Source organism: Jaculus jaculus, chromosome 10 (genome assembly GCF_020740685.1).
Source record: "Jaculus jaculus isolate mJacJac1 chromosome 10, mJacJac1.mat.Y.cur, whole genome shotgun sequence".
NCBI lineage: Eukaryota > Metazoa > Chordata > Mammalia > Rodentia > Dipodidae > Jaculus > Jaculus jaculus.
Window position 1 is genome coordinate 6,221,796 of NC_059111.1, and position 23,789 is coordinate 6,245,584.

The 23,789-nt window shown below is 41.3% G+C and overlaps 1 protein-coding gene across 11 annotated transcripts in view; it reads right to left on the bottom strand.

The window, feature by feature from the left end:
* Positions 1-385: 385 nt before the first annotated feature.
* Positions 386-23,789, bottom strand: part of Sltm (SAFB like transcription modulator) — a 63,539-nt gene continuing 40,135 nt past the window's right edge. For 8 of the 11 annotated variants that reach the window (XM_045160351.1, XM_045160348.1, XM_045160347.1 and 5 more), the window contains 14 exons: positions 23,583-23,632; positions 19,871-19,989; positions 16,658-16,807; positions 16,038-16,141; positions 15,557-15,723; positions 15,031-15,116; positions 12,604-12,767; positions 9,454-9,634; positions 8,627-8,751; positions 7,505-7,672; positions 6,836-7,153; positions 6,583-6,727; positions 3,227-3,387; positions 386-1,061 (listed from right to left, as the gene is read on the bottom strand). In XM_045160351.1, the coding sequence (XP_045016286.1) occupies positions 953-1,061; positions 3,227-3,387; positions 6,583-6,727; positions 6,836-7,153; positions 7,505-7,672; positions 8,627-8,751; positions 9,454-9,634; positions 12,604-12,767; positions 15,031-15,116; positions 15,557-15,723; positions 16,038-16,141; positions 16,658-16,807; positions 19,871-19,989; positions 23,583-23,632 (2,047 nt within the window). In that variant the 3' untranslated portion in view covers positions 386-952. The remainder of the gene's footprint in view (positions 1,062-3,226; positions 3,388-6,582; positions 6,728-6,835; positions 7,154-7,504; positions 7,673-8,626; positions 8,752-9,453; positions 9,635-12,603; positions 12,768-15,030; positions 15,117-15,556; positions 15,724-16,037; positions 16,142-16,657; positions 16,808-19,870; positions 19,990-23,582; positions 23,633-23,789) is intronic. The other 3 variants (XM_045160350.1, XM_045160345.1, XM_045160342.1) reach the window with 1 other exon arrangement.

Here is a 23,789-nt window from a genome sequence, read left to right on the forward strand (position 1 = left end):
GCCTTAAGAGCTGGAAACAAAGACACACACACTTCCAGAGGTGCATTTTTATTTTCACATAAAGACAACAATGTCTTTTCACATACATGTATTTACAAAACCCAATAAATTCTAGAATGTGGGTTGTTTTTTTTTTTGTTTTCCACTTCTCAACATAGTTGGGAACATGGAAACATTAATATCCACACAATTCCCAGAGATGGAATTTGTCCATCACACAGTGCACTTACCTGCACAACTTAGTCTAAGGACCTTATGATATAACATCACGGCCAAGGCTTCGGCAATCTACGTGGCTTCATACCATGCAAACCTGAACAAGTGTGCTGCTACCCTGAACTGAAATCCAGTTCCCAGTGACAGTTAAAAAGGTTCAACACTTTAGTAACTATACAGAATATGAAGGTTTATTTCAAAAAAGATTACATTTTTTTTAAACCAGGATACACAGATGCACTTAATGTAACAGTACCTTCTGCAAAAATAGGTTACATAATACTCAAGAAATGCAAGGAACAATCTTAATCTCTAAAAATTAGACAGCAGACTTTTGAAGCTTAAACAGCCTCCAAAATGGAGGCTGGCAATGCTTGGTGATGAGCAACTCTAGAGCCTGGCACACCGAGCGAATGTGCAAATAAACCACGACCACAGGCTGCACACTGCGCCTTGTGCTCACACAGGGTCAACAAATGACTGCGAGTCCAGTCTCTTCAAATGCGTCTTGGTGCTGCAGGAAAAAAAAGTTAAACGATACATAAAACTATTAAAAGTTTCAACAGAACTATTTCAACATCTTCTCTAAAATTGAGAAAACCAATTACGTTAAATTTTTTTAAAAAAGAAAAGTCAGCTAGAACTCTCAAGCGATCAGAGGTCCTCTTCATAAGTAGTCAAGTAAAGTTTACAGATTTCAATAAATTATCTTGAAACCGTGGCAGAAAGCTCCTTTTCAAAACCGCCGTGGAGGTCCACTCTTAAATGGCTTAAATCCAGAGCCACTTCCTCTTGGCATGGAGTTACCACTGATTTGTACAATTCTATTAATTGGGGATGCATTACTGAAACAGGTTAAAAGAAAAATATGTCAGAGAACACAACATCCGCCCAGCAAACACCGACCTAGCGCTTGCAGCTCGGCAGGCGCCGCTCTTGACGCTATCGGTACACGTCACTGGTTGGTGTCAACAGCCCTACGTGCCATCACCACCCCACTTTACTGATGAAGAACTGGAGACTTGCTAGTTAAGTAACTTTTCCCAGGACAGAGCTAATAATATAGGATGTGGAGCAGGAGTTTTACTTGTGCCCTTTCATCCAACGTCCCTCTTCTCAGAAGGCACTGGATGATGTGCACATAGAAAGCCCGCAGCGGGGAGGTCCGAGGGGACACAGGCCCAGTCACTACCACCTGGAGCTTGTGACAAGCCTACCCCAGGGGGCACACGTCAGTGGTTGCAGGTTCCTTGTGTCTTTCTCTCTCGTGGAGCAGGTTTCTCTCCAGCGCCAGCTCTTCCTCCTCCTGGACCCTCCCAAGGCCAGGGGCTGCTTCCCCCCACCTCCTATCCCTGTACCAGAGCTCTGTGGCAGGACTCTCAGGAATCTGTTTTAATAAGCACTTAAGAAGAGACCCTTGCATCCTGACTAACAGGAAGTCATTCAGGAAATATTTCCAGTGTATAGTGCAAAATAGCAGATTCCAGTAGAGAACAGAAAAAAAGAGCTAAAAATCCATATTGCTTTAATTAGAATAAAATTAGAATAAAAATTATTTTCCTTTTTAATATTTTTATTTGCAAGCACAGAGAAAGGAAGACAGACAGACAGACAAAGAATGGGCACACCAGGACCTTTCGCTACTGCAAATGAACTCCAGACACGTACGCTACCACATCCATGTGGGTTACGTGGGCCCTGGAGAATTGAACCTAGGTACTTATAGCTCAGTTGGCAGGACAAACATACGCAGTGGGCTGGGCACTCCCAGATTAGATTCTGTGACCCATAGAAGAAGCCACTGTGGTTTTGGAGCAAGTAAATGGTATAACACAATGGGTGCTCAACTGTTAATAGAAATACTGTGAATAACAGACAGAAAAGAAGTAACCTGGGAAAATCAGCCATAGGTTAAAACAAGGAAGAACAGCTGATAGAAACACTTTTAAAGCCTAAATGAGCCAGACACAGTGGCGCACACCTTTAGTACCAGCTCTGGAGGTAGAGATATAAGGGTAGTGAGATGTACTACCTACCTCCAAAAACTAGAAAGGAAAGAAAACCTAAATGACAAGGTTCTTGTGAGGAATAAACAAAGATGAGGATGAGGCCAGGTATCTCTGGTCAGAGAGTGGGAGGTGGCGGCGCTGGCAGAGTAAAAAAGAAGCTGGAGACAGGAGGAGGACTGTTTCCTGTGACTCTCAGTGGATAGCGAGGGAGGGAAGAAGGGAGAGAGAAAGGGAGGGGTCCAAAACGTAAGCACCTGAAGGATCAGGAAAGTATGGTGCTGAGCAAACAGCCTGGAACAGGGTACGGCAGCTCATGCCTGAAGCCCCAAGTGTTCGTCAGCGCAGGAAGGACAATTGTTCATTTGAGGACAGTCTGTACTATTTCAACACCCACCAAATCAACCCGAAGACGATTTCAAAGTGAGGAAAAGCAAGAGTGAAGCAGCTAAAGCTTAAGGAGCCTAAGAACCAAGAAAATCCCCAGGACCAGGGCATGGGTAATCTTTAGACACGACAGACAGAGCGAGCGGCGACACTGCGCTGGAGCAACGCCGAGTTCGAGGCGGAGGGCACTCGGCCAGCGCAGCATCCTGCCAAAGCAAGGGAACGGGGGAGAAAGGACGACATTACTTATGAGTGCAAGGAGAAAGTCACCTCGCCTGCTAGGCTTTGAGTTAAATGTGTCAAAGTTTTGCTAGTTATTTGGAAAAAAGAAAAAAAAAAAAAAAAAAGAAAAAAGGAAACAGGATCCACCTTTGGTTTCTTCTGCCTTCCTAAAGACTTTTCAGAATAGTCAACAGTGAGCAACACCATGGTTCCAACATGAAGTTCACTACCTACTAGATGTGACAGAGTGCAGATGCTGAGTTTAATTGAGGCGGGGTCTGGGAAGACCTAAGGCTATTACTAGCTGCAATTCAGTCTCTCAGAAACAAGAACAATCTTTGGAGGAAGGGTACTGCTGGGTTGTGTGGTACAGAAAACACTGATTACCAACTTACCTTGAGTGCTGAGTGATCATGCCTGCTCCTGCCCGACCATCACTCATTCGCCTTGTGTCATGGTAGCTTGGCCCTTGAGAAGGTGGACCATGCCACTCTTTCCTTGGTCCACTTGTGTCCCGCCCATGGCGTTCAACCACATGACGTTCCTCGGTATAGTGCTGAAAATACGGAAAGGTACAACGTGACACCTGAGCCCCATGTCAATTGACTTATGTTGCTGTGGTTTTAAAAAATATATACTTATTTTGAGAGAAACAAAAACAGGTGTGGGGGCGGGGGTGAATAGATACACCAGGGCCTCCAGCTACTGCAAACAAACTGCAAACACATGCACCACTGAGGACCTGAACCTGGCTCGTTCTGCTTTTCAGCTAAGTGCCTTAACTGCTAAGCCATCTCTCTAGCCCTGGGGTGCTTTTCATATGAGAGCAAGTAAGTGTCTGAGAACATCAAAGATAAATGATGTAACAGCATGCGAAAAGAAATACCCATTTATATTAAAATAAATTCAGGTAGGTATGAGGGAGTCAGTATCTTAACTTCTACATCCATACTTTCTAGTACCCCAGCAATTTTTGACTATAAGTATTTATTGCTTTTTTGAGGGGTGCGTGGGGGGTGTTAAGGTAGGGGCTTTGCTCTAGCCCTGGATGACCAGGAATTCACTATGTGGTCTTAGGCTGGCCTCAAACTCAGAGCAATCCATCAATCTCAGCCTCCTAAGTGCTGGGATCAAAGGCATGTACCACCACGCCCAAGAACTAAGTATTTTAAAAGCCTGGATAGCCAGGCATGGTGGCACACGCCTTTAGTTCCAGCACTCGGCAAGCAGAGGCAGGAGGACTGCCCTGAGTTCAAGACCACCCTAAGACTACAGAGTGAATTCCAGGTCAGCCTGAATTAAGAGTGAGACCCTACCTTGAAAAACAAAAACAAAACAAAAAAACAAAAGCAAAAAAGAAAAGAAAATTGGCAATAAACTAGGCGTGATGGTACACACCTTTACTCCTAGCACTTGGGAGGATAAGGTAGAGTGTTGTTTTGAGCTTGAGGCCAGTCTGGGGCTAGAGAATTAGTTTCAAGAAAGAGTGAGATCTTGCCTTCAGAAAGACAGCAGCGATGCTGGGCGTGGTGGCACACTCCTTTAGTCTCAACACTTCAGACAGAGGCAAGAGCACTGCCACTAGGCCAACCTGGGACTACAGAGTGAGACTCTATCTGGAAAAAAAAACCTAAACACTAATCAGTTTTAAAAAAATTCTTTTGAAGCAGGACATGGTACCACAAGCCTCTAATCCCAGCACTCAGGAGGCAGAGGTAGGAGGATCACTGTGAGTTCAAAGCCAGCCTGGGCCTACAGAGTCAATGTAGGGTACAGTGAGACACTAACTTGGGGAATAAAATTCTTCAGGGGCTAGGAAGATGGCTGAGCAATTAAAGGTACTTGCTTAGCAAAGCCTGCCAGCCTGGGGTTGTTCCCAGTACCCATGTAAAAGCCAGATGCACAAAGTGGCACATGCATCTGGAGTTTGCAACAGCAAGAGGCCCTGGTATGACCACATTGTCTTTCACACACACAAATAATAAAAACATTAAATTCCTTTTGGCATATAATTTATGGAAGCATATTCTGTTGGGTTGGGGATGTAGATAAGTTGGTAGAAAGCTTGCCTAGTGTGGTGGTTTGATTCAGGTGTCCTCCATAAACTTAGGTGATCTGAATGCTAGGTGCCCAGCTAATGGAGATTTGAGAATTAACACCTCCTGGAAACAGTGTATTGTTGGGGGCGGGCTTATGGCTTTCCCTTGCCAGTGTTTGGCCCACTCTCCTGTTGCTATTGTCCACCTTATGTTGGCCAAGGGGTGATGTCCACCCTCTGCTCATGCCATCGTTTTCCCTGCCATCGTGGAGCTTCCCCTTGAACCTGTAAGCCAAAATAAACCTTTTCCCCACAAGCTGCTCCCGGTTGGGTGATTTCTACCAGCGATGCAAATCTGAGTTCAACACCTAGCACGCATGAAGCTCGGGGTTCAACTCCTAGCACAATATAAAGCAGGCATGGTGGAATATGCCTGTAATCCCAGCACTCCCAAAGTGGAGGCAGGAGGATCATCCTCAGCTACATAAGAGAGTTCAAAACCAACCTGGGCTGCAGACCCCGTCTCAAAAAAGGGGGGGGGCACACACTTATTTCAGCTATTTGGAGATACTTCTGTAAAATTCATTACTTTAATAAAATGTAAAACAAAAACCAAGTTGAAAATGAGTATTATACTTAGCCTCCCTTTATAAAACTGAGTAGTCACAAATGTTAGTCCACTTCATGAAGGAAAGTAAATATCCTTTACAAAAAATAAGGAAACATGAACTGAAGTCTAGACAGGGAAAGGAGACTTACCTGTAAGTCATGCATGAAGCAGGAGATGAGCTCAAGGTCAGTCTAGTGACACACTGTTCTCCTACCTCAGCTGGGATTGTAGGTGAGAGATTGTGCCTAGCTTGAAAAGCCTCAATTTCTGTTTGTTGTTTTGGGGGGAGGGGACAGGGTTGAGATAGGGTCTCACTCTGGCCTACACTAATGACCGGGAACTCATTCCGTATCCCCAGGCAGGCCTTGAACTCACAGCAAACCTCCTACATGCTGGAATAAAAGGTATGTGCCACCACACGCAGCCCCAGTTTCTAAAGTAAAAAAATAAAGCTAGGACTGAAGAGATGGCTAAGGTGCTTGTCTGCAAAACCTAATGACCCACGCTCACTTCCCTAGGGCCTATGTAAAGACTGATACATAAAGTGATGTATGTACCTGGAGTTCGTTTGCAGTGGCTACCCGGGTGTGCCTGTACACATCCTGTCTTTGCTTGAATATACATAAATAAAACATTAAAAATAAAATAAAGCCAAAGCCTCATTAGGAAGGCTCATGTAACAAGCACACACTTGTGCAGGTGCAACGGGCAATGCAGCGGCAGCTAGTACCCTGCTTCTTTTTTCTGTTTGTTTTTATTTTTATTTATATATCTGAGAGCGACGGGGGGGGGGGGGGGGGAGGGAGAGGGAGAGGGAGAGGAAGGGAGGGAGAGAATGGGCGCGCCAGGGCCTCCGGCCACTGCAAACGAACTGCAGACACGTGTGCACAGGCAAGCGTTTAACCGCTAAGCCACCTCTCCAGCCCAGTACCCTGCTTCTTTGATGGCTAGTGCTCCACTACTGGCATGAACCTAAGGACAACAAAGAGCTATCGGGACACCAGCCAGTCTAAGCCTGGTCACATCACAATGTCCTCTGTATGGAGAGCATCAAGAGCACTTCCAGGTGCTAAAAGGGACAGCCCACCTCCCCGAACACTTACCTGGGCTCCACTCCCGCGGTCTGAGATGACTCCTCGGTCTCCCTCTCGGCTTCCATAGCCCGAAGCATTACTGCGATTTCCAGGGGGAGCACCTCTCACACTGTGACCTGAGACATCTCTTCCTGATCTTTCTGGTCTTTCGACTCTGTTAGACACAACCCAAATATGATCAAAACTTCATGATACTCCTTTGTTTTTGTAAATGCAAATTCAGTGGCTACTATGCAGGAGCCACTGAAAAGTCCTTAGATACCTTGACTCCCGCTTGTCTGTGGACATGCTGCCTTCACTCTTCCAGGAGGTTGGTCTAGAAGGGTTAGGCCCTGCTTCTCGAGGATGTCTAGGGTGAGGGATATCAGGCCTGTCATGAATGATCACTGTTCTCCGCTCATCTCGTTCTCCTCGGACTTCTCGTCTGTCTGTTTCTCTAAGTTCATTTCTTGGTGGTGGAGGCTCATTTCTTCTGGAATCACTGAAATTTTTGGGATACCTTTCGAAGCTTGGATCATCTCTTCGGGCAGTTGGTCGTGCTTTTTTCCCTTCACTTTGACCAACAAAACGTTCCCGCCTGCTGAAGACAAACATAGTGAAGTAGGTAGTTGCCCTTATTCTCGTGAACCACATTTGCATTAGCTGTAATCACAGAATCTTCTTCAGAAAGGAACATAAGGCAAGGCCACCAAAGGAGCTACCTTACTGACCATAACAATTTCTCTTACATTTTTATTATTTGCAAGCAAAGTGAGATAGAGCTGGGGAATTTAGCACAGCTGAAAGGCTTTGCAAGCAAGTGCCTTTAACCACTAAGCATCTTCCCAGCCCTCTGAGCTCTCCGTTCTGACTTGGCACTTCTTTAAGACTGTAATAGAGAACTGTAGTTTGTCACGCATACATGGTAATAATGTTTAACATATCTACCAACCTTTCAAAAGATGAAGACTGTACTGCTGAGCTGTCAGGAAACCTGCCTCTCTCGCGGTGATCAAAGTCATTAAACCTGTTCTGTTGGCGATAGTCGGACCCATGGCTGAATCGGGAAGCTGCATCTAGAGACAACTTTTTACTCTCACTCCAGTAAGGGTCATCTCGCCTTGAAGAGAATTTATGCTCATTTATAATCAATCACTTGGAATTACACATACCATGTTAGAACTGTTGACACAAGAAGCTATTATAGCATTGGGAATGTTGACACACACCTTTAATCCCAACTCTCAGGAAACAGACGCCAGAAGAACTGCCATGAGTTCAAGGCCAGCTTGGGACTACAAAGTGAGTTCTAATTTAGCCTGGGCTACAGTGAGATCCTCCACCCCCCCCCAAAAAAAGAGCTACTATACTCAAAACAAAACTGTTAAAAACTATTAACAATGAATTTTTATTTTAAGCCATCATATACTAGAGGAATTTAAGAAAAGAGAAAGGTGAAAAAAACTTTTTTTTTTTTTTTCTTTTAGTTTTTCAAGATAGGGTCTCACTCTAGCCCAGGCTGGCCTGGAATTCAGTATTTTCAGGGTGGCCTCAAACTCATGGCAATCTTCCTATCTCTGCCTCCCAAGTGCTGAAATTAAAGGCCTGTGCCACCATGCCCAGCTAAAACTGTATTTTTAAATCATCTAACAGAAAAGACAAAATACCTCACATCTTGTTACAATGGATTCTAACCATTAGTCTACAATCCCCTTAATTATCTTCTTTTCCTAATGGGAGGGCTAGAACTCAAGTGTCTAGTGCATGCTACATTAACGTCCATCATTGAGGTACATTCCCAGCCCTCCACTATTGTGAATTCTGTACAGGTTAGACTGAGGACCTAAGCACAATTTATTCATTCTACCTGTTTCGTCCCCCAAATCAACTAAAGCTCATGAAAGTTATCTGTATTTCCAGTCTTTTTTTTTTTTTTTTTTGGTATTAGGAAGTACTGTAATCCTTCCCATCCCTGTTAGCCACGACCTTTTTTTCTATTTGTTTTACTAAAAATCAGATTAAGAAAGAAAATAATTGCAGAGATGTGGGGGAAAAAAAGAAAATAAGCCATCACCTATGATCAACATCACGTGGGCGTTTCAAAGAATTCCTTTTTTCTTGTTCATAACGAAGTTGCTGCTGTTGCCTTCTGAGCTCCTCTCGTTCTCGAGCAATCCGCTCAGCTTCCTTGCGACGTTCCTTCAGATGACACAGAAGAACCAACCAACACAAAACGAAGACACGAGGTAAGTGGACATCTGATTTTAAGAAAACAAAGAAGAACCAGGCAGAGCTAATGCCTGGGGCAAATAAGATTGATTCAACAGTCTAGACTGCAGCTATTGCTCTGTAACATTGAAAATAACAGGGGTTGAGTGGTAGAAACTGGTAAGCCTTTAGGAAGGCCAGATTTCATTTAATCAATTGACAGAACAAAAGCATTTAAAGGGAATAAGAAACTGGATTCTTAATATATATGGAGACTACTAAGTGCCTTTAAACCTAGGTAGTAATTACATCAAGAGAGGCATTATTTCCTTCCAGCCTTGGGAAATCACTCCCATGATATTAAGCAGAAAATATGTACTATTTTAAGACTGGGATAGTGACAGAGCCTGAATGACAACTACTACGGACTCACAGTCCTATGCTCAGATTGTAAGGCTGCCATTATATTGCAGAGCTAGTGTTACTACTGATTAGCTAAAACAAGGTCATTAGGAAACAAACATTTTTAAGTAGTATCTGATTCATTGTGCTCTTTCAGGGATACTTAAATGCTCATTCTATAGAAGCTTTACAACAAGTAAAGCAAATTCCAGGGCAAAAAAAAAAATAATAATAATAATCAGAGTTTGGGAAAGGTGAGTTATTTAAGATGAAAAGATTTTCTGACTGCACCTGTTCAATACGAATGCGTTCCCTTTCCAAGCGTTCGCGTTCCATCCTCTCTCTCTCTAGTTTTTGCCTTTCAATTTCTAGGCGCTCTCTCTCTCTCTGTAAGCGTTCCCGTTCTTCCCGTTCACGAATTATTCTAATGCGTTCTCGCTCTCGCCGCTCTCTTTCTGCAATCTCTCTTCGTCTAACAAAAATCAGTATTTAGAAATACTTAAATTATGCTAGGACTGCGTGAAAGATAATAGCTTTTGAATCTTTCCTTGTGGTTGGCAATTTTAAATTTCAAGTTAGTCTCAGAAGTTTTAATGTATTGGAGAAAACTCAAAATCAAATTTTTAACCAGATTCCAATATAATTACTTGTTTATAGGATTGTCAATTAAGCAGCTAAATTTTTATAGAATATTTGCCTTTTAGGTGATTCCTGTTTTAATAAAAAGCCCCACTCTAGTAAAAACCCACTGATTGACATTTTCAAAAAAGACATATTCTATATACACGGATTTACGAAACATTAACTCTTTTTTTTTTAATTTACTATTTTGTTGTTGTCGGTGGTGGTGATGTTAGTTTTACTGAGGTAGGGTCTAGCCCAGGTTGACCTAGAACTCGCTACGTAGACCCAGGCTGACTTCCAACTCATGGTGATCCTCCTACCTCTAACTCCTGAACACCTGACCTTGTGTTTGCTTTAAGAGACAAGGTCTGTCTATGTGTTCTTGTTTGGCAGACCAGAATGATCTCAAACTTTGGTGAACCTCCAACCTCTGTCAGCCAAGAGCTGGGATTACAGGGCATATGCTACTGTGCCCAGCTAAAAACTACAATTTTTTTCAATTATTGTTATACAAAATTTTCCAAGGTCTACCATATATATCTATATACATACATGTGTGTATATGTATGTTTGTATGTATGTGTATCTCCTTAGGTAGAATGTACACTTTATTTTGATGGCTCACAATTATAAACATCAATAACAAGAAATGCTGTGTAACAAAACAGTGCCTTAAAGGCCACCGAAGATGTCCACTGCTCTTCACAGACAGATCCAGGCAGCTTGCTTGAGTCAGAGGTCACTCGGTGCAAGTATGTACTGAACTAAGTCACCATGGGCTGTGCAGGGTTTCTGTCACTCCTTTCAAATAGTCAGCAATGTTTTTGTCCATTAACCTATTTCCCCTAGCAATTCAATATTCTCAATGGATTGGTGTTACTCCCATGGAAATAATGGGGTATCCTAAACTATCAAAATGACCAATGGCTGTTGCAAGTTAGTAGGTGAGGACCAAGGACCCTAAATACTATTTAAAACAAAAACCTTTAAAAGTTAGTTTCGAATAGAATTTTTGTTTTGGTTTTCGAAGTAGGGTCTCACACTAGCTCAGGCTGACCTGGAATTTACTATGTAGTCTCAGGTGGTCTCAAACTCATGGCTCGCCTCCTTTTTTTTTTTTTTTTTGAGGTAGGGTCTCACTCTAGCCCAGGCTTACCTGGAATTCACTTTGTATTCTCAGGGTGGCCTCATGGCAATCCTCTTACTTCTGCCTCCCGAGTGCTGGGATTAAAGGCATGCACCACCACGCCTGGCTTTATCCTTCCACTTTTGTCTACTAAAGGCTGGGATTAAAGGTGTGTGCCATCATGGCCAGCCAGAACTCTACTTTTAATAAATGCTAAATTTGTTTATTTGGTTTGACATGTTATATGTTAAATTTTTCATTAATGCAATGTTTTAAAAGGAGAAAAATGCATTTCTTTGAGAAGCTTACCATTTCAAAAATCAGAAATCAGTTCAAAATACCAACAAAACTCCTGGTATATGGCTAATACAACATACCAACATTGGTCTGTATCTGCAATGTTATATTCTGATTCTAAATAGGGCATAAGCATCTGACTACTTCAAAATAATTTCTAGATATCTTAACATTTACACCTGGAATACATTATTTGTTACAAATTACTTTCATTTCTCTTTTATATTACTGCATAGCCATTATACTGAATTTTCTGCAAGATACTTGCATGGACAGGTATATATTATCCACCAGTGTCTTTTTAGGAGGATAAAGAAGTCACTGCAGTACTTTTATTTAAAATGGCCAGTGGGCTGGATGCAGTGGTTGTGTCTGCCTGTGGCTGTACCACTCAGGAAGCTGAGGCAGGAGGATCCTTCAAGCCCAGGAGTAAAAGGTAAGCCTGTGCAACACAGAAAGATCTGGTCTTCAAAATAAAATAAAACAAGTAGGCATTGGTTTACAAGGTATGAGAATCCACTTTCATTCTCCTCCCAATCTGTTAATAAGCAGAAACCAAACACACTGGGATTCCATCAAAAAGTGGGGCACATGGTAGTCTAAGTGCAAGAATTTAAGTGTCCCAAGGATTATTTCCTTTTGGTAAAGCTATATGGTAATGATTATATTACCTAAGGTGCTAAGAGTACCTTGTGAATGAGCAGATAAAATCGTGCAGTTGACCTCTGGGCCAGATAGGCTTAGTAGTTGGAGAAATATACTACAATGTTCATAGGAATATTTCAAGTGCCATTCAAACCTTAGCATGTGAAAATGAATCATAAATGTTGACCTGTTGAGCACCCCCTCCACCTCCCCAAAAAGCCAGAAGCATGTGCTGTATGCTTTCAGTCTGCCTTAATGAGAATGCTTCCTTAGGGACAGAGTGAATGCGGGCTCCTATAGCAAAGGGTCCTTCACATGGGCATTGATTCAAAAGACCATCAACTTTCTGCTAAATTTGTTACAGTATTTGAACATTGTAGTTTACTTTGACACACTCTCAGAATCAGCTTCTCCTTTAAGACATGACTTTCATGGCAGCAGATTTGGAGTAGAGGAAAGAGCATTGGACTTGGCTCTGAGTCCCGGACTCAGCCACTCATTAGCCATGTGGCACTGAGTCACTTAGCCTCTCTGGGCCTCCATGATGCTTTTAGTTGTGTTTTTATTTAAGTTGGACATAAATAACCTTATAGATAAATTGTGGAGTGCTATGCACACTTAAGAAATCACTGCATTTCCTTAAAGAGACAAACTGGTTTCTAGGAAAAAAACTGTCCAGAAATCTATTTGATAACCAATGGTAAAGACACCCACATTTAAAGACAGGTCTAAAGCAGACTTTTCCCTACCTTCGGAGTTCCATGGCTCGTCTCAGTCTTTCGAGGCGAACTAAATGTTCTCTCAACCTTTGTTCCTTCATCTTTTCAAAGGGCAAAATTTCTTTTCTCCTGTAGTCTTTGTCCCTTTTTCTATCTAGGCTAGCCCTCTCCTTTTCTTTGCTTCTTCCATGAATCTACAAAAATTAAAAAAAAAAAAAGAAAGAAGATTGTAAGTTAAAATAAGTTGGGGTCACATTTTTCAGATTTAGCTAGCCAATTAAAAAGTTCAGCTGGAGCCGGGCATGGTGGCACGTCTTTAATACCAGTATTCAGGAGGCCGAAGAAAGAATTGTTTTGACTTCAAAGCCAGCCTGAGGGCTGGAGAGATGGCTTAGCGGTTAAGCGCTTGCCTGTGAAGCCTAAGGAGCCTAGTTCAAGGCTCAATTCCCCAGGACCCACATTAGCCAGATGCACAAGGGGGCGCATACATCTGGAGTTCGTTTGCAGTGGCTGGAAGCCCTGGTGCGCCCATTCTCTCTCTCCCTCTCCCCCCCTCCTTCTCTCTGTCGCTTTCAAAGAAATAAATAAAAACAAGCAAAAAAAAAAAAGCTAGCCTGAGACTACATAGTAAATTCCAGGTCAGCCTGTCTAGAGTAAGACCCTACCTCAAAAAATAAAAAAGTTGGGCCGAGCGTGGTGGTGCACACCTTTAGTCCCAGCACCCGGGAGGCAGAGGTAGGAGGATCACCATGAGTTCAAGGCCACCCTGAGACTACATAGTTAATTCCAGGTCAACCTGAGCCACAGTGAGACCCTACCTTGAAATAAAGTTCAGAGCTGGAGAGATGGCATAATGGCTTAGCAGTTTAAGGCACTTGCCTACAAAGCCTAATGATCCAGGTTTGATTGCCATAACCCATGTAAGCCAGATGCACAGGGTGGTGCATGTGTCTGGAATTTGTTTGTAGTGGCTAGAGGCCCTGGCGTGCCCATTCTGATTCTTTCATTCTCTCTCTCAAATAAATAAATAAAAATACTTATTAAAAATAGAATTAGCTAGGTGTGGTGGCACAATGCCTTTAATCCCAGCACTCGGGAGGCAGAGGTAGGAGGATCGTCATGAGTTCGAGGTCACCCTAAGACTCCATAGTGAATTCCAGGTCAGCCTGGGCTAGAGTGAGACCCTACCTTGGAAAAACAAAATAAATGAGTAAATAAATAAAATTTTAAAAACAAACAAACAAAAGAGCTTTTAAAAAATAAAGTTCAGGGCTGGAGAGATGGCTTAGCGGTTAGGCGCTTGCCTGTGAAGCCTGAGGACCCCAGTTCAAGGCTTGATTCCCCAGGACCCACGTAAGCCAGATGCACAAGGTGGTGCATGCATCTGGAGTTTGTTTGCAGTGGCCTGCAGGCCCATTCTTCTCTCTATATCTCCCTCTTTCTCTCTGTCTGTTGCTCTCAAATAAATAAAAATAAACAAAAAATAAATAAAATAAATAAAAAATAAAAAAAATAAAGTTCAAATGGGGTTAGAGATGGATGGCTCAGCAGCTAAGTTACATGCCTTCAAAGCCTAATGACTTGGCTCAATTCCCTAGTATCCACATAAAGCCAGATATACAAGGTGGTGCATGCATTTGGAGTTTGTATACAGTGGCTAGAGGACCTGGCTTGCCAATTTTCTCTTTCTTTCTAATAAATTAAATTTTTTATAAAAAGTTCAGGTGGGGCTGGAGAGATGGCTTAGCAGTTAAGGCACTTATTTGCAAAGCCAAAAGACCCAGGTTCAATTCCTCAGTACCCACATGTACAAAGTGTACCAGATGTACAAAGTGGTGCATATATCTGGAGCTCGTTGGAGCGACTGAAGGGCCCTGCTGTGCCCATTCTCTCTGTCTCTCTATTTGCAAAATAAATTAAATAACAAAAAGAAACAAAAGTTCAGGTGGCACATGCCTTTAATCCCAGCACTAGGGAGGCAGAGGTAGGAGGATTACTATGAGTTTTAGGGCACCCTGAGAGTACAGAGTGAGTCCAGGTCAGCCAGGGGTAGCGTTGAGACTCTACCTCGAAAAGAAAGAAAAAAAAAAAAAAAAAAAATCAGGACTGGAGAAATGGCTTAGCAGTTAAGGCATTTGCCTGCAAAGCCAATGGACCCAGGTTTAATTCCCCAGGGACCCAGGTAAAACCAGAGGCACAACGTGGCGCATGTATCTGGAGTTTATTTCCAGTGGCTAGAGGGCCCAGAATGCTCATTTTCTCTATATCTGCTTCTTTACCTGTCTCTCTCCTTCTCCACATAAGTAAAAATTTTAAAAATTCAAATGACTAGTAATATCCCACCCACACCTTTTTAAAATATTGTCTAGCATGGAACTATGTAAAAATGGTTCAGTGACCGAACTATCTTGTGGCAATAGTACAAACAGTACATAGGACATCCACTGGAAGACTTACTTTCTCATATCTTCCTCTTCTTGATGGTCTACAATGATCTCCCTTGGTTTTGTCTAACACTACCATATGTCCTGGACTTTTTGAACCTAAGAAAAACACACACACACATATATTTTCATTTTTTTAAAAATAAGCATATGTCTTTTTAAAAATTCTGCTGAAAAGGAGTATAAGTAAGAATGTGGAGTTAATATAGATATTCAAAATACATAAAATTAAAAACCTACTTTTTCTAACTTAAATGCAAAACTTCCAAATAGTTTACTATAGATAATATAAATGATCTCAGGAGGTTTTTTTGTTTGTTTCTGTGCTATATCCCCAGCCCAAGTCAGCTCAGCTTAACAGTCAAGTCAGGGAGCTTAGAAGACAGTCCTATTCAACTTCCTTTTCTACCACAGGCAATTAGCAATCAAGTTTCAATATTCATCTGGACTATGCAATATCAAGTTTTCTCTTCCAGTATACACAGTAGTAAGACATAAGGTACATTCAAAAGGCATTGAAAAAAGGAAATATAGCATACTTATTCGCTTCTTTTCTTCAGTTTTTTTAATAGATTCTGAGGTTGGGCCACTTGTTCCATTATCAGTCTTCTCATCTTTACCTTCTGTTTTCTTAACATCTTTGCTTTCCTTTTTCTCAGATTTCTCAGATGACCTTTTCTCTTCTTTTTTGATAGACGCTTGTGTCCTAGACATGGGGAGAGGAGGAACAGACTAAGAACGATTTTTTATTTTTGAGGTAGGGGCTCGCTGTAGCCCAGGCTATAGTTTCAGGGTGGCCTGGAATTCACAGCAATCATCCTACCTCTGCCTCCCAAGTATCACAGCTATTCAGAAGGCTGAGGCAAGATGACTATGAATTCAAGTCTGCCCCAGGCAGATTATAGAGACTGTCTCAGAAAGACAGGGCTAGAGGTATAGACTGCTGAAGAGCGCTTGTACAGCAAGCTGGAGGCCCTGGGCTCAACCATCAACACCATGGACGAGAGGGAGAGTCCTTACTTGCCACTTCTATCACTCATAGTTTTTTTATCTCCAGAGCTTCTTGAACTACTCTTTTCATCATTGTCTTTCTTCATTTCTTTCTTAGAAGGATCACCCTTTACCTGAAAGTTTAAACAAAAACAAACCTATAAGGTTTAAGGTAGCATATCCATGACTATAAAAACTGTTGAACTGGGTGTGGCTCAACATGTTTGTAATCCCAGAACTTGGAAACAGACATAGGAAGACTGTGAGTTTTGGGCCAGCCTTGGCTGGCCTGGAGCTATGTAGCCCAGGCTGGTCTTAAACTCGTGACCTTCCTACCTCTACCTCATAATTGCTAGGGTTCCAGTGTGAACCACCATCCCTGGCAATCATAGTAAATCACCACTACATTAAATGTTCCTTATCTGAGATGTTTGGACTAGGATGGTTTCACATTTTGGATTTTGGAATAATTACATCGATTTTATTAGTTGAACATCTTAATCAGAGAACCTGAAATGCTCCAAAATCAAAACTACTGACCACTGATGAACGCAGAACATCTTAAGCTTGTGGATTTTTCAGTCGTGAAATACTTAACCTATACTGTCCCTCAAGTTAGTCTCCTTTCATAAACAGGTAGGCAAGCTTACTTTTTCAACAGAAATCAGTTGTCCATGCAGCTCTGTGCGGTGAAGGTGTGCGATGCACCTGGACGCCTCTGTGCTGGAAGACATAGTCACAATGCCATAGCATTTTGCCCCAGGACTTCGAGCATTTGTAACTACCTTTGCACTTAGAACCTATAAAACAAGATTGTCCTTTAGAGAGTTTTATACTTCACAAACATGCACATTTCTAAACAGACTGTTCAACTTAAAGGACAGTGAGGACATACTAGTACAGGACAGTCTGGGTGGGTATCGCTTCATGTTCATGTCATCACAATCTGCCTTACCAATAGGTACTTAGTAATCACAGGAATAATTTAAAGTGTCAAAAAAACAATTTATCCTACTTATTTGTATTTATCTATCTATTTCCCTTGCCCCAATATCCACACCACACTAGCCCCATGAGTAAAGTGACAATACAACTAGCAAAAGGTAAGACACGGGACCTGAACCAGTTTTCTCACCATAGGCACACCCTGGATTTCCTATAAAGAGTATACAGAGGAGTCCTAACACTTTCCCAGGAGTGCCTTCGTAAAATATGCATTAAAAAAAAAAGTGTACCATAAGGGGGCTGGAGAGATGGCTTGGCGGTTAAGGCGCTTGCCTGCAAAGCCAAAGGATCCTGGTTCGATTCTCCAGGACCCACATAAGCCAGATGCACAAGGGGCACATGCATCTGGAGTTCATTTGAAGTAGCTAGAGCCCTGACACACCCATTCTCTCCCACTCTCTCTCAAATAAACAAATTACATATTTTTTTTAAAGTACACCACAAAACTTGTAAGATACTACATCTATTTGCTTTCAGAATTTGTATCAATAGAAATCTAGCAAATAATTTCAATTCTAGTGGATGGATAGAGACAAAGCAGGGATGGACAAGTGAGAAGAATGCCAGGAAGAGGTCGACAGGGACTCAGGGCTTCCACAGTGTGGGGTTTGCACTTCAGCAATTCAGTAAGTTTGCAGTCCCATTATCCAAAGGATGGTATCCTCGTATAGCTGTGATCCTAACTAAGAAACTGCCAAGTATTGCTTGTGCAACTCTACCAACATTATTAAAAATAAATTACACAGAGGGGAAAAAAAGCCAGGTGTAGTGGCGCACATCTTTAATCCCAGGACTCAGGAGGCTGAGATACAAAGATCACTCTTGAGTTCAGGGCCACCCTGATACTACATAGTGAATTCCATTCAGGTCAGCCTGGGCTAGAGCGATATGGGTTAGCAGTTAAGGTGCTTGCTTATGAAGTCAAAGGATCCATGTTCTACTCTCCAGGTCCCACATAAGCCAGATGCACAATGTGATGCAAGCACACAAAGTTGCACATGCATACTAGATGGCACATGCATCTGGAGTTTGAATGCAGTGGCTGGAGGCCCTGGCATGCCAATTTTTCTCTGCTCTCTCTATATATCTCTTTCTCTTAAAAAAAAAAACAACAAAAAACAAAACGAGGGCTGGAGAGATGGCTTAGTGGTTAAGCGTTTGCCTGTGAAGCCTAAGGACCCTGGTTCAAGGCTCAATTCCCCAGGACCCACATTAGCCAGATTCACAAGGGGGGCGCAAGCGTCTGGAGTTCATTTGCAGTGGCTGGAAGCCCTGGTGTGCCCATTCTCCCTCTCTTTATCTGCCTCTTTCTCTATCTGTCACTCTCAAGTAAATAAATAAATTTTTTTTTTTTAAAAATGTGAGTACAGAGATACCACTACTGAGTATAAACTGCAATTCTTGGTGTTATTTCTGATATCTTAAGGAAGCCCCTGTGCTCAGGGGACTTTCTAATGAAAGAAGAAAAATCCCTCCTAAAATCAGTGGGATGGGTTCTTGACACATTCGTTAATGCTTATTTACAATATTTGAATGAGCATTTAAAGCCATACCATGTACACAAAGTACAGTATATAAGGTCTCTGCTCACAAAGATCTTATATTAGAGTAAGTTAAATAAATATTATATAAATGTTAAACTAAATCATAAGTCTAAAAGACTGAGGGAGGACAGTGTGCACTGCAGTACAATGTAACAGCTATTAAGTGAATATTCTGATAGGTACTTCTTTGATGTCTTTCCTTAATGCCTGAGAAATTATTCCTAATGAATGACCACAGTAATGCTGTCCCCCCGCCCATTTTTTTTTTTTTGGTTTTTCGAAGTAGGGTCCTCACTCTAGCTCAGGCTGACATGGAATTCACTCTGTATTGTCAGGGAGGCCTTGAACTCACAGTGATCCAACTACCCAGCTTCCTGAGGGCTGGGATTAAGCGCATGTGCCACTATGGCCGGCAATGCCCACCTTTCCTTTCTTTCTTTCTTTTTTTTTTCTGTCTTAATCCACACTCCTTCACAATACTGAGGAACAAGTGTCCCATTCTAGCCCAGGCAGAGCTCACTCTGTATTCTCATAAAGACCTCGAACTCACAGTGATCCTCCTACCTCAACCTCCCAAGGCATGAGTCACCACATCTGGTTCTCACACTTTTATGTGCAAGTATCCATGTGCTTGTGAGTGGGAGGGATATATGTGTACGCAGGCACATGGAAGTCAGAAGACAGTCTCAGATATATCACCCTTAGGAATGTCCTCCCTCCTCGCTAAAACAAGCCATCTTGGCCTGAGGCTTTCCAATCGAGGGATCCTGTTTCTGCCTCCTCATTAATGGTATTACAGGCACACGGCACAACATCTAGCATTTTTACACGGGTTCTGGGGATCAAACTCAGGTCCTCATGATTACAAGACAAGCATTTTTGATGAATACGTTATTCTCCTAGGCCCAACTTCTGATTAAATAACACACACATGTGCATGAGCGCATTTTACAGTTTTCTCCATCAATGGCATATTTGTTTCCCCCTATAATTTATGTATTCGATGACCAAATAATAGTCTACTTGTATTTTCAAGATGACCAAATGAGTCTCAGCAATGTGCCAGATTCTCTTCCAGGTACAAGAAAAAAAAACATAATGAATAAACCAGTCCTCTTCATTCAGGTCTAAGATGAAATGATAAAATATCATTCAACTCTTAACCCTAACCTACCATAACCTCAGAACTCAATAATTATGCCTACAATAGTCCTAAGAGACATAAAGGATTAGAGTATTTACATCATTTTTTGAAGGCAATCTGTTTCAAGTGGAGATACTAAAGAGATGGATTAAGAGGTATAAAGAATGTACCTTTCCATATTTGCCAAAGAGGTTCTTCAAGTCAGCAGCTTTGGTATTAGAAGAGAGTCCACTAACCCAGATATTTTTAGTTGAGCCTCCACTGCTCCCACTAGTGCTACTTGAACTTCCTAGAATAGATTTAAGATGGATGTTGAAGTATCTTAAATAAATTTTAAGGGTCACACACTCTTTTCAACTTCAAAATCCTCTCTCATTTCATTGGTAAGTATAACCTTACTATATTCAAAATCTTATGAATTCACTATCATCCAAATAAAACAATAAGTAATTAAAAAACAAATCCATACACTCCCTGTAGCATGAATTGCAAAACAAAGTGGGTGAAAAAAAAAATCAACTATGTCTTAGACTTTTTCTATCAAATTTTAACAATTTACTCTGCCACTACATGAAACTGAGTTATCACAAAGCAGTCCTCTAGGGATGAAAAGACTGCTTATATGCTTATCTGTTATGAATTTTAAGGTTCTGAGAAATTGGAGTGGAAGAGGGAAAAGTCAGAGGAGAGAACAAACTTTTCTTTCCTTTTTAGTTTTGGTCAGGGTCTTGCTTAAGACCAGGCTGACCTGGAATACACTCTGAGCCTAAGCTGGCCTTAAACTCAAGGTGATCCTCCAGCCTCAGCCTTCCAATTGCTGGGATTAAAGGTGTAAACCAGCAAACTGACAGGAAACAAAGCTTTTTAATAATTTAAATGGCACTAAAAAGACTGACAGTCACCTTTCTTTTAGACAAATAGTAACATAAAATGGGAATTAGGCCACTGAATAACCCTAGAGCTAATAGAACGATCTAAAACAATCACAAGAATTAAGACTAGCAGTCTCAAAGTAATTTACACAGGTAAATATATGGCATACACACACACACCCTAAAAAGACAAGCCTAATTAGTCATCCTTTAGTGTTTTTCATACTTTGGTGCCATGACAGAAGGAACAACTTCTAAAACGTCATACTATTTTATGTAACAGGGATAGAAAAAGGAAAAATGCCAAGGCTTTACAGTTACATGTCACAGACGTCAACAGCTGAAAAACTACTCAGGGGCTGGAGCAATAGCTCAGCTATGAAAGGCACTTGCCTGCAAAGCCTGACAGCCTGGGTTCCATGCCCCAGTACCCACATAAAACTAGATGCACAAAGTGGCATGTTCTTCTGGAGTTCATTTGTAGTGGCTAGAGGCCCTAGCATGCACTTCCTCCTCTCCCCCTCTCTGCTGGCAAATAAATACGTAAAAATACTTTGAAAAACTACTCAGTATAGACCTACAGGGACAGGAGACAATACCCACTTGAGCCAAACATTTCAAATACTCATGGCTGGGGATTTTCTATGCAATGACTACTAGGAAATAAAACCTACAAGTCTGTGCATCTATGTGCAACCAGTGAAAACTTGGGAATAGATAGTTATCTACTCACAGTAAAAGACAAATTTTAATGAAAGAAAATAAAAAACTATTTAACCAAGACTACTAAGCTTCTAATTTTAAAGGATAAAACTGTGTAAATTTTTGTATCTTATTAACAACTTGTAAAAGACATGGATATTGCAAATGTCAACTACTAAATCAAGTCAACTTCCTTACTATTAATATATACCAATAAAACACACTAAGTCATAGTGGATGTACACATCCCCCTTTAGACACACACGAGGTATTTTAGGGCTTTCAAGTATCTAATTGCAGTTTGTTTCCTTTAAAATGATTTATAAAATATTCTTTAAGTCAAAGCCAATGAAAAAGATAAAGCTATATATATATACACACACAGACATAGCTAATGAACATGAGATAATTAGCTATTTCCCCATAACAGAACCAGTCAAATATTGCACCTTAAGAGGTTATGAGAGGAACATGCTCAATGTTCAATACACATATATGAAAATGTCCTTATCTCACAGGATTACTGTACAATACATTGTACAATAATTTTTTTTTTAAGTAAGGGCTGGAGAGATGACTTAGTGGTTAAGGTGCTTGCCTGCAAAGGACCCAGGGTTCAACTCCCCAGGACCCACATGAGCAGATGCACAAGGGAACACATGCATCAGGAGTTTGTTTGCAGTGGCTCTTTCTCTCTACCTGCATATTTCTGTATCTCTCTCAAATAAAAATAAAATATAAAAGTTTTAAAGTAAATACTGCATCTTGAAACTTACTGAAAGATAACATTATTTTCCTTTAAGACAACTCTCAAACCAAAATAAGTCAAATTAGGGCATATATTCTGAGGCATAAAAATATTACACTAGGGCTGGAGAAACGGCTTAGTGGTTAAGGCGCTTGCCTACAAAGCAAAAGCACCCAGGTTCAATTCCTCAGGACCCACATAGCCAGATGCACAAGAGGGCACATGAATCTGGGGTTTGTTTGCAGCAGCTGAAGGCCCTGGTGCACCCATTCTCTCTGTCTGTCTTTCACTCTCTCTCAAACAAATAAGCATTTTTGTTTGTTTGGTTTTTGGTTTTTCAAGGTAGAGTCTCACTCTAGTCCAGGCTGACCTGGAATTCACTATGTAGGCTCAGGGTGGCCTCGACTCACAGTAATCCTCCTACCTCTGAGTGCTGGGATTAAAGGCATGTGCCACCACGCCCAGCTTAAATAAACATTTTAATAAATGCCTTGATTTAAAGAACAAAGTAAAACCAAATGTTAGTAACTGACTTTGCCTGTCGTGTGTGTTCACACTTGCAGGTGTGTTAGCATGTAGAGGCCTGGAGGCCAGGTCAGTGTCAGGAATCTAATTACTCCCCAACTTTTTTTTTTTTTTTTTTTTTTTGAGGTAGGGTCTTGCTCTAAGCCCAAGCTGACCTGGAATTCACTATGTAGTGTTCTCAGACTGGCCTTAAACTCACAGTGATCCTCCTATCTCACCCTCTCAAGAGCTCAAGACTGCTGCTGTCCACTGAACTTGGAGCTCAGAAATTTCACTATATTAACTAGCCAAATGGCCCTAGAGATCCCCCATCTCTGTCTCCCCAGCACTGGGATCACGGGTGTGGGCTTTGTACCTGGCTTTCTGTGAGTGGTGGGGATCCAAATTCACATCCTCACACTTGCATGGCAAGCATATTACCAAGACAGCCACTTCCCCAGCTTTTGCTTTCTTTTAAATAATAGACCCCAGAAATATCCACTATTATTTATTAGATATACATTTCATCTTAGAACGCGGAAATGGATGGGCTCATATTCAAGCCAAATAAAGACAAAATATTTCAAAAATTAAAGAAAATAAAGTATCTGTTAATATCCAATACAGCTGCTTAGAATAAAGTAGATAAATGTCTTCCTGGAATTTTTTTTTTTTTCAAGGTAGGGTCTCACTCTAGCCCAGGCTGACCTGGAATTCACAATATAGTCTCAGGCAGGCCTTGAACTCATGGCAATCCTCCTGCCTCTACCTCCCAAATGCTGGGATTAAAGACATGCACCACCAAGCCCAGCTCCCATCGAAAGATTTTTACCATACTCAATTCTACTTTACAAAATAACTACAGAATAAAGTTTTAATCACAGGATTTGCTGTAATTGATTTAATACCAGAGGTTACATGAAGGTTATCCAAAACTTGCATTCTGTCAATAAAAGTCTAAGGACTAAATGTTAAAGGAGACACCAGACAACTGTAACTTTTTAGTGGAAAGTATGCAATATTATCTATGAAATAAATGGGGGAAAAATCCATTACCTTTGTCATCTTTAGATGATGTCTTGCTGTCTTTAGATTCCTTTGAAGAGCTACAGAGGCAAATCACCAGAAAAAAATTGAAAACAAAACAAAAAAAAAAAAATCGAACAATTTGATATTGACTAAATTGTAAACTAATGCTATTCATACAAATTAACAATTCCAAAAGCCTAAGTCAGGTTATTTGAACAAATGACTCCCTTAGGA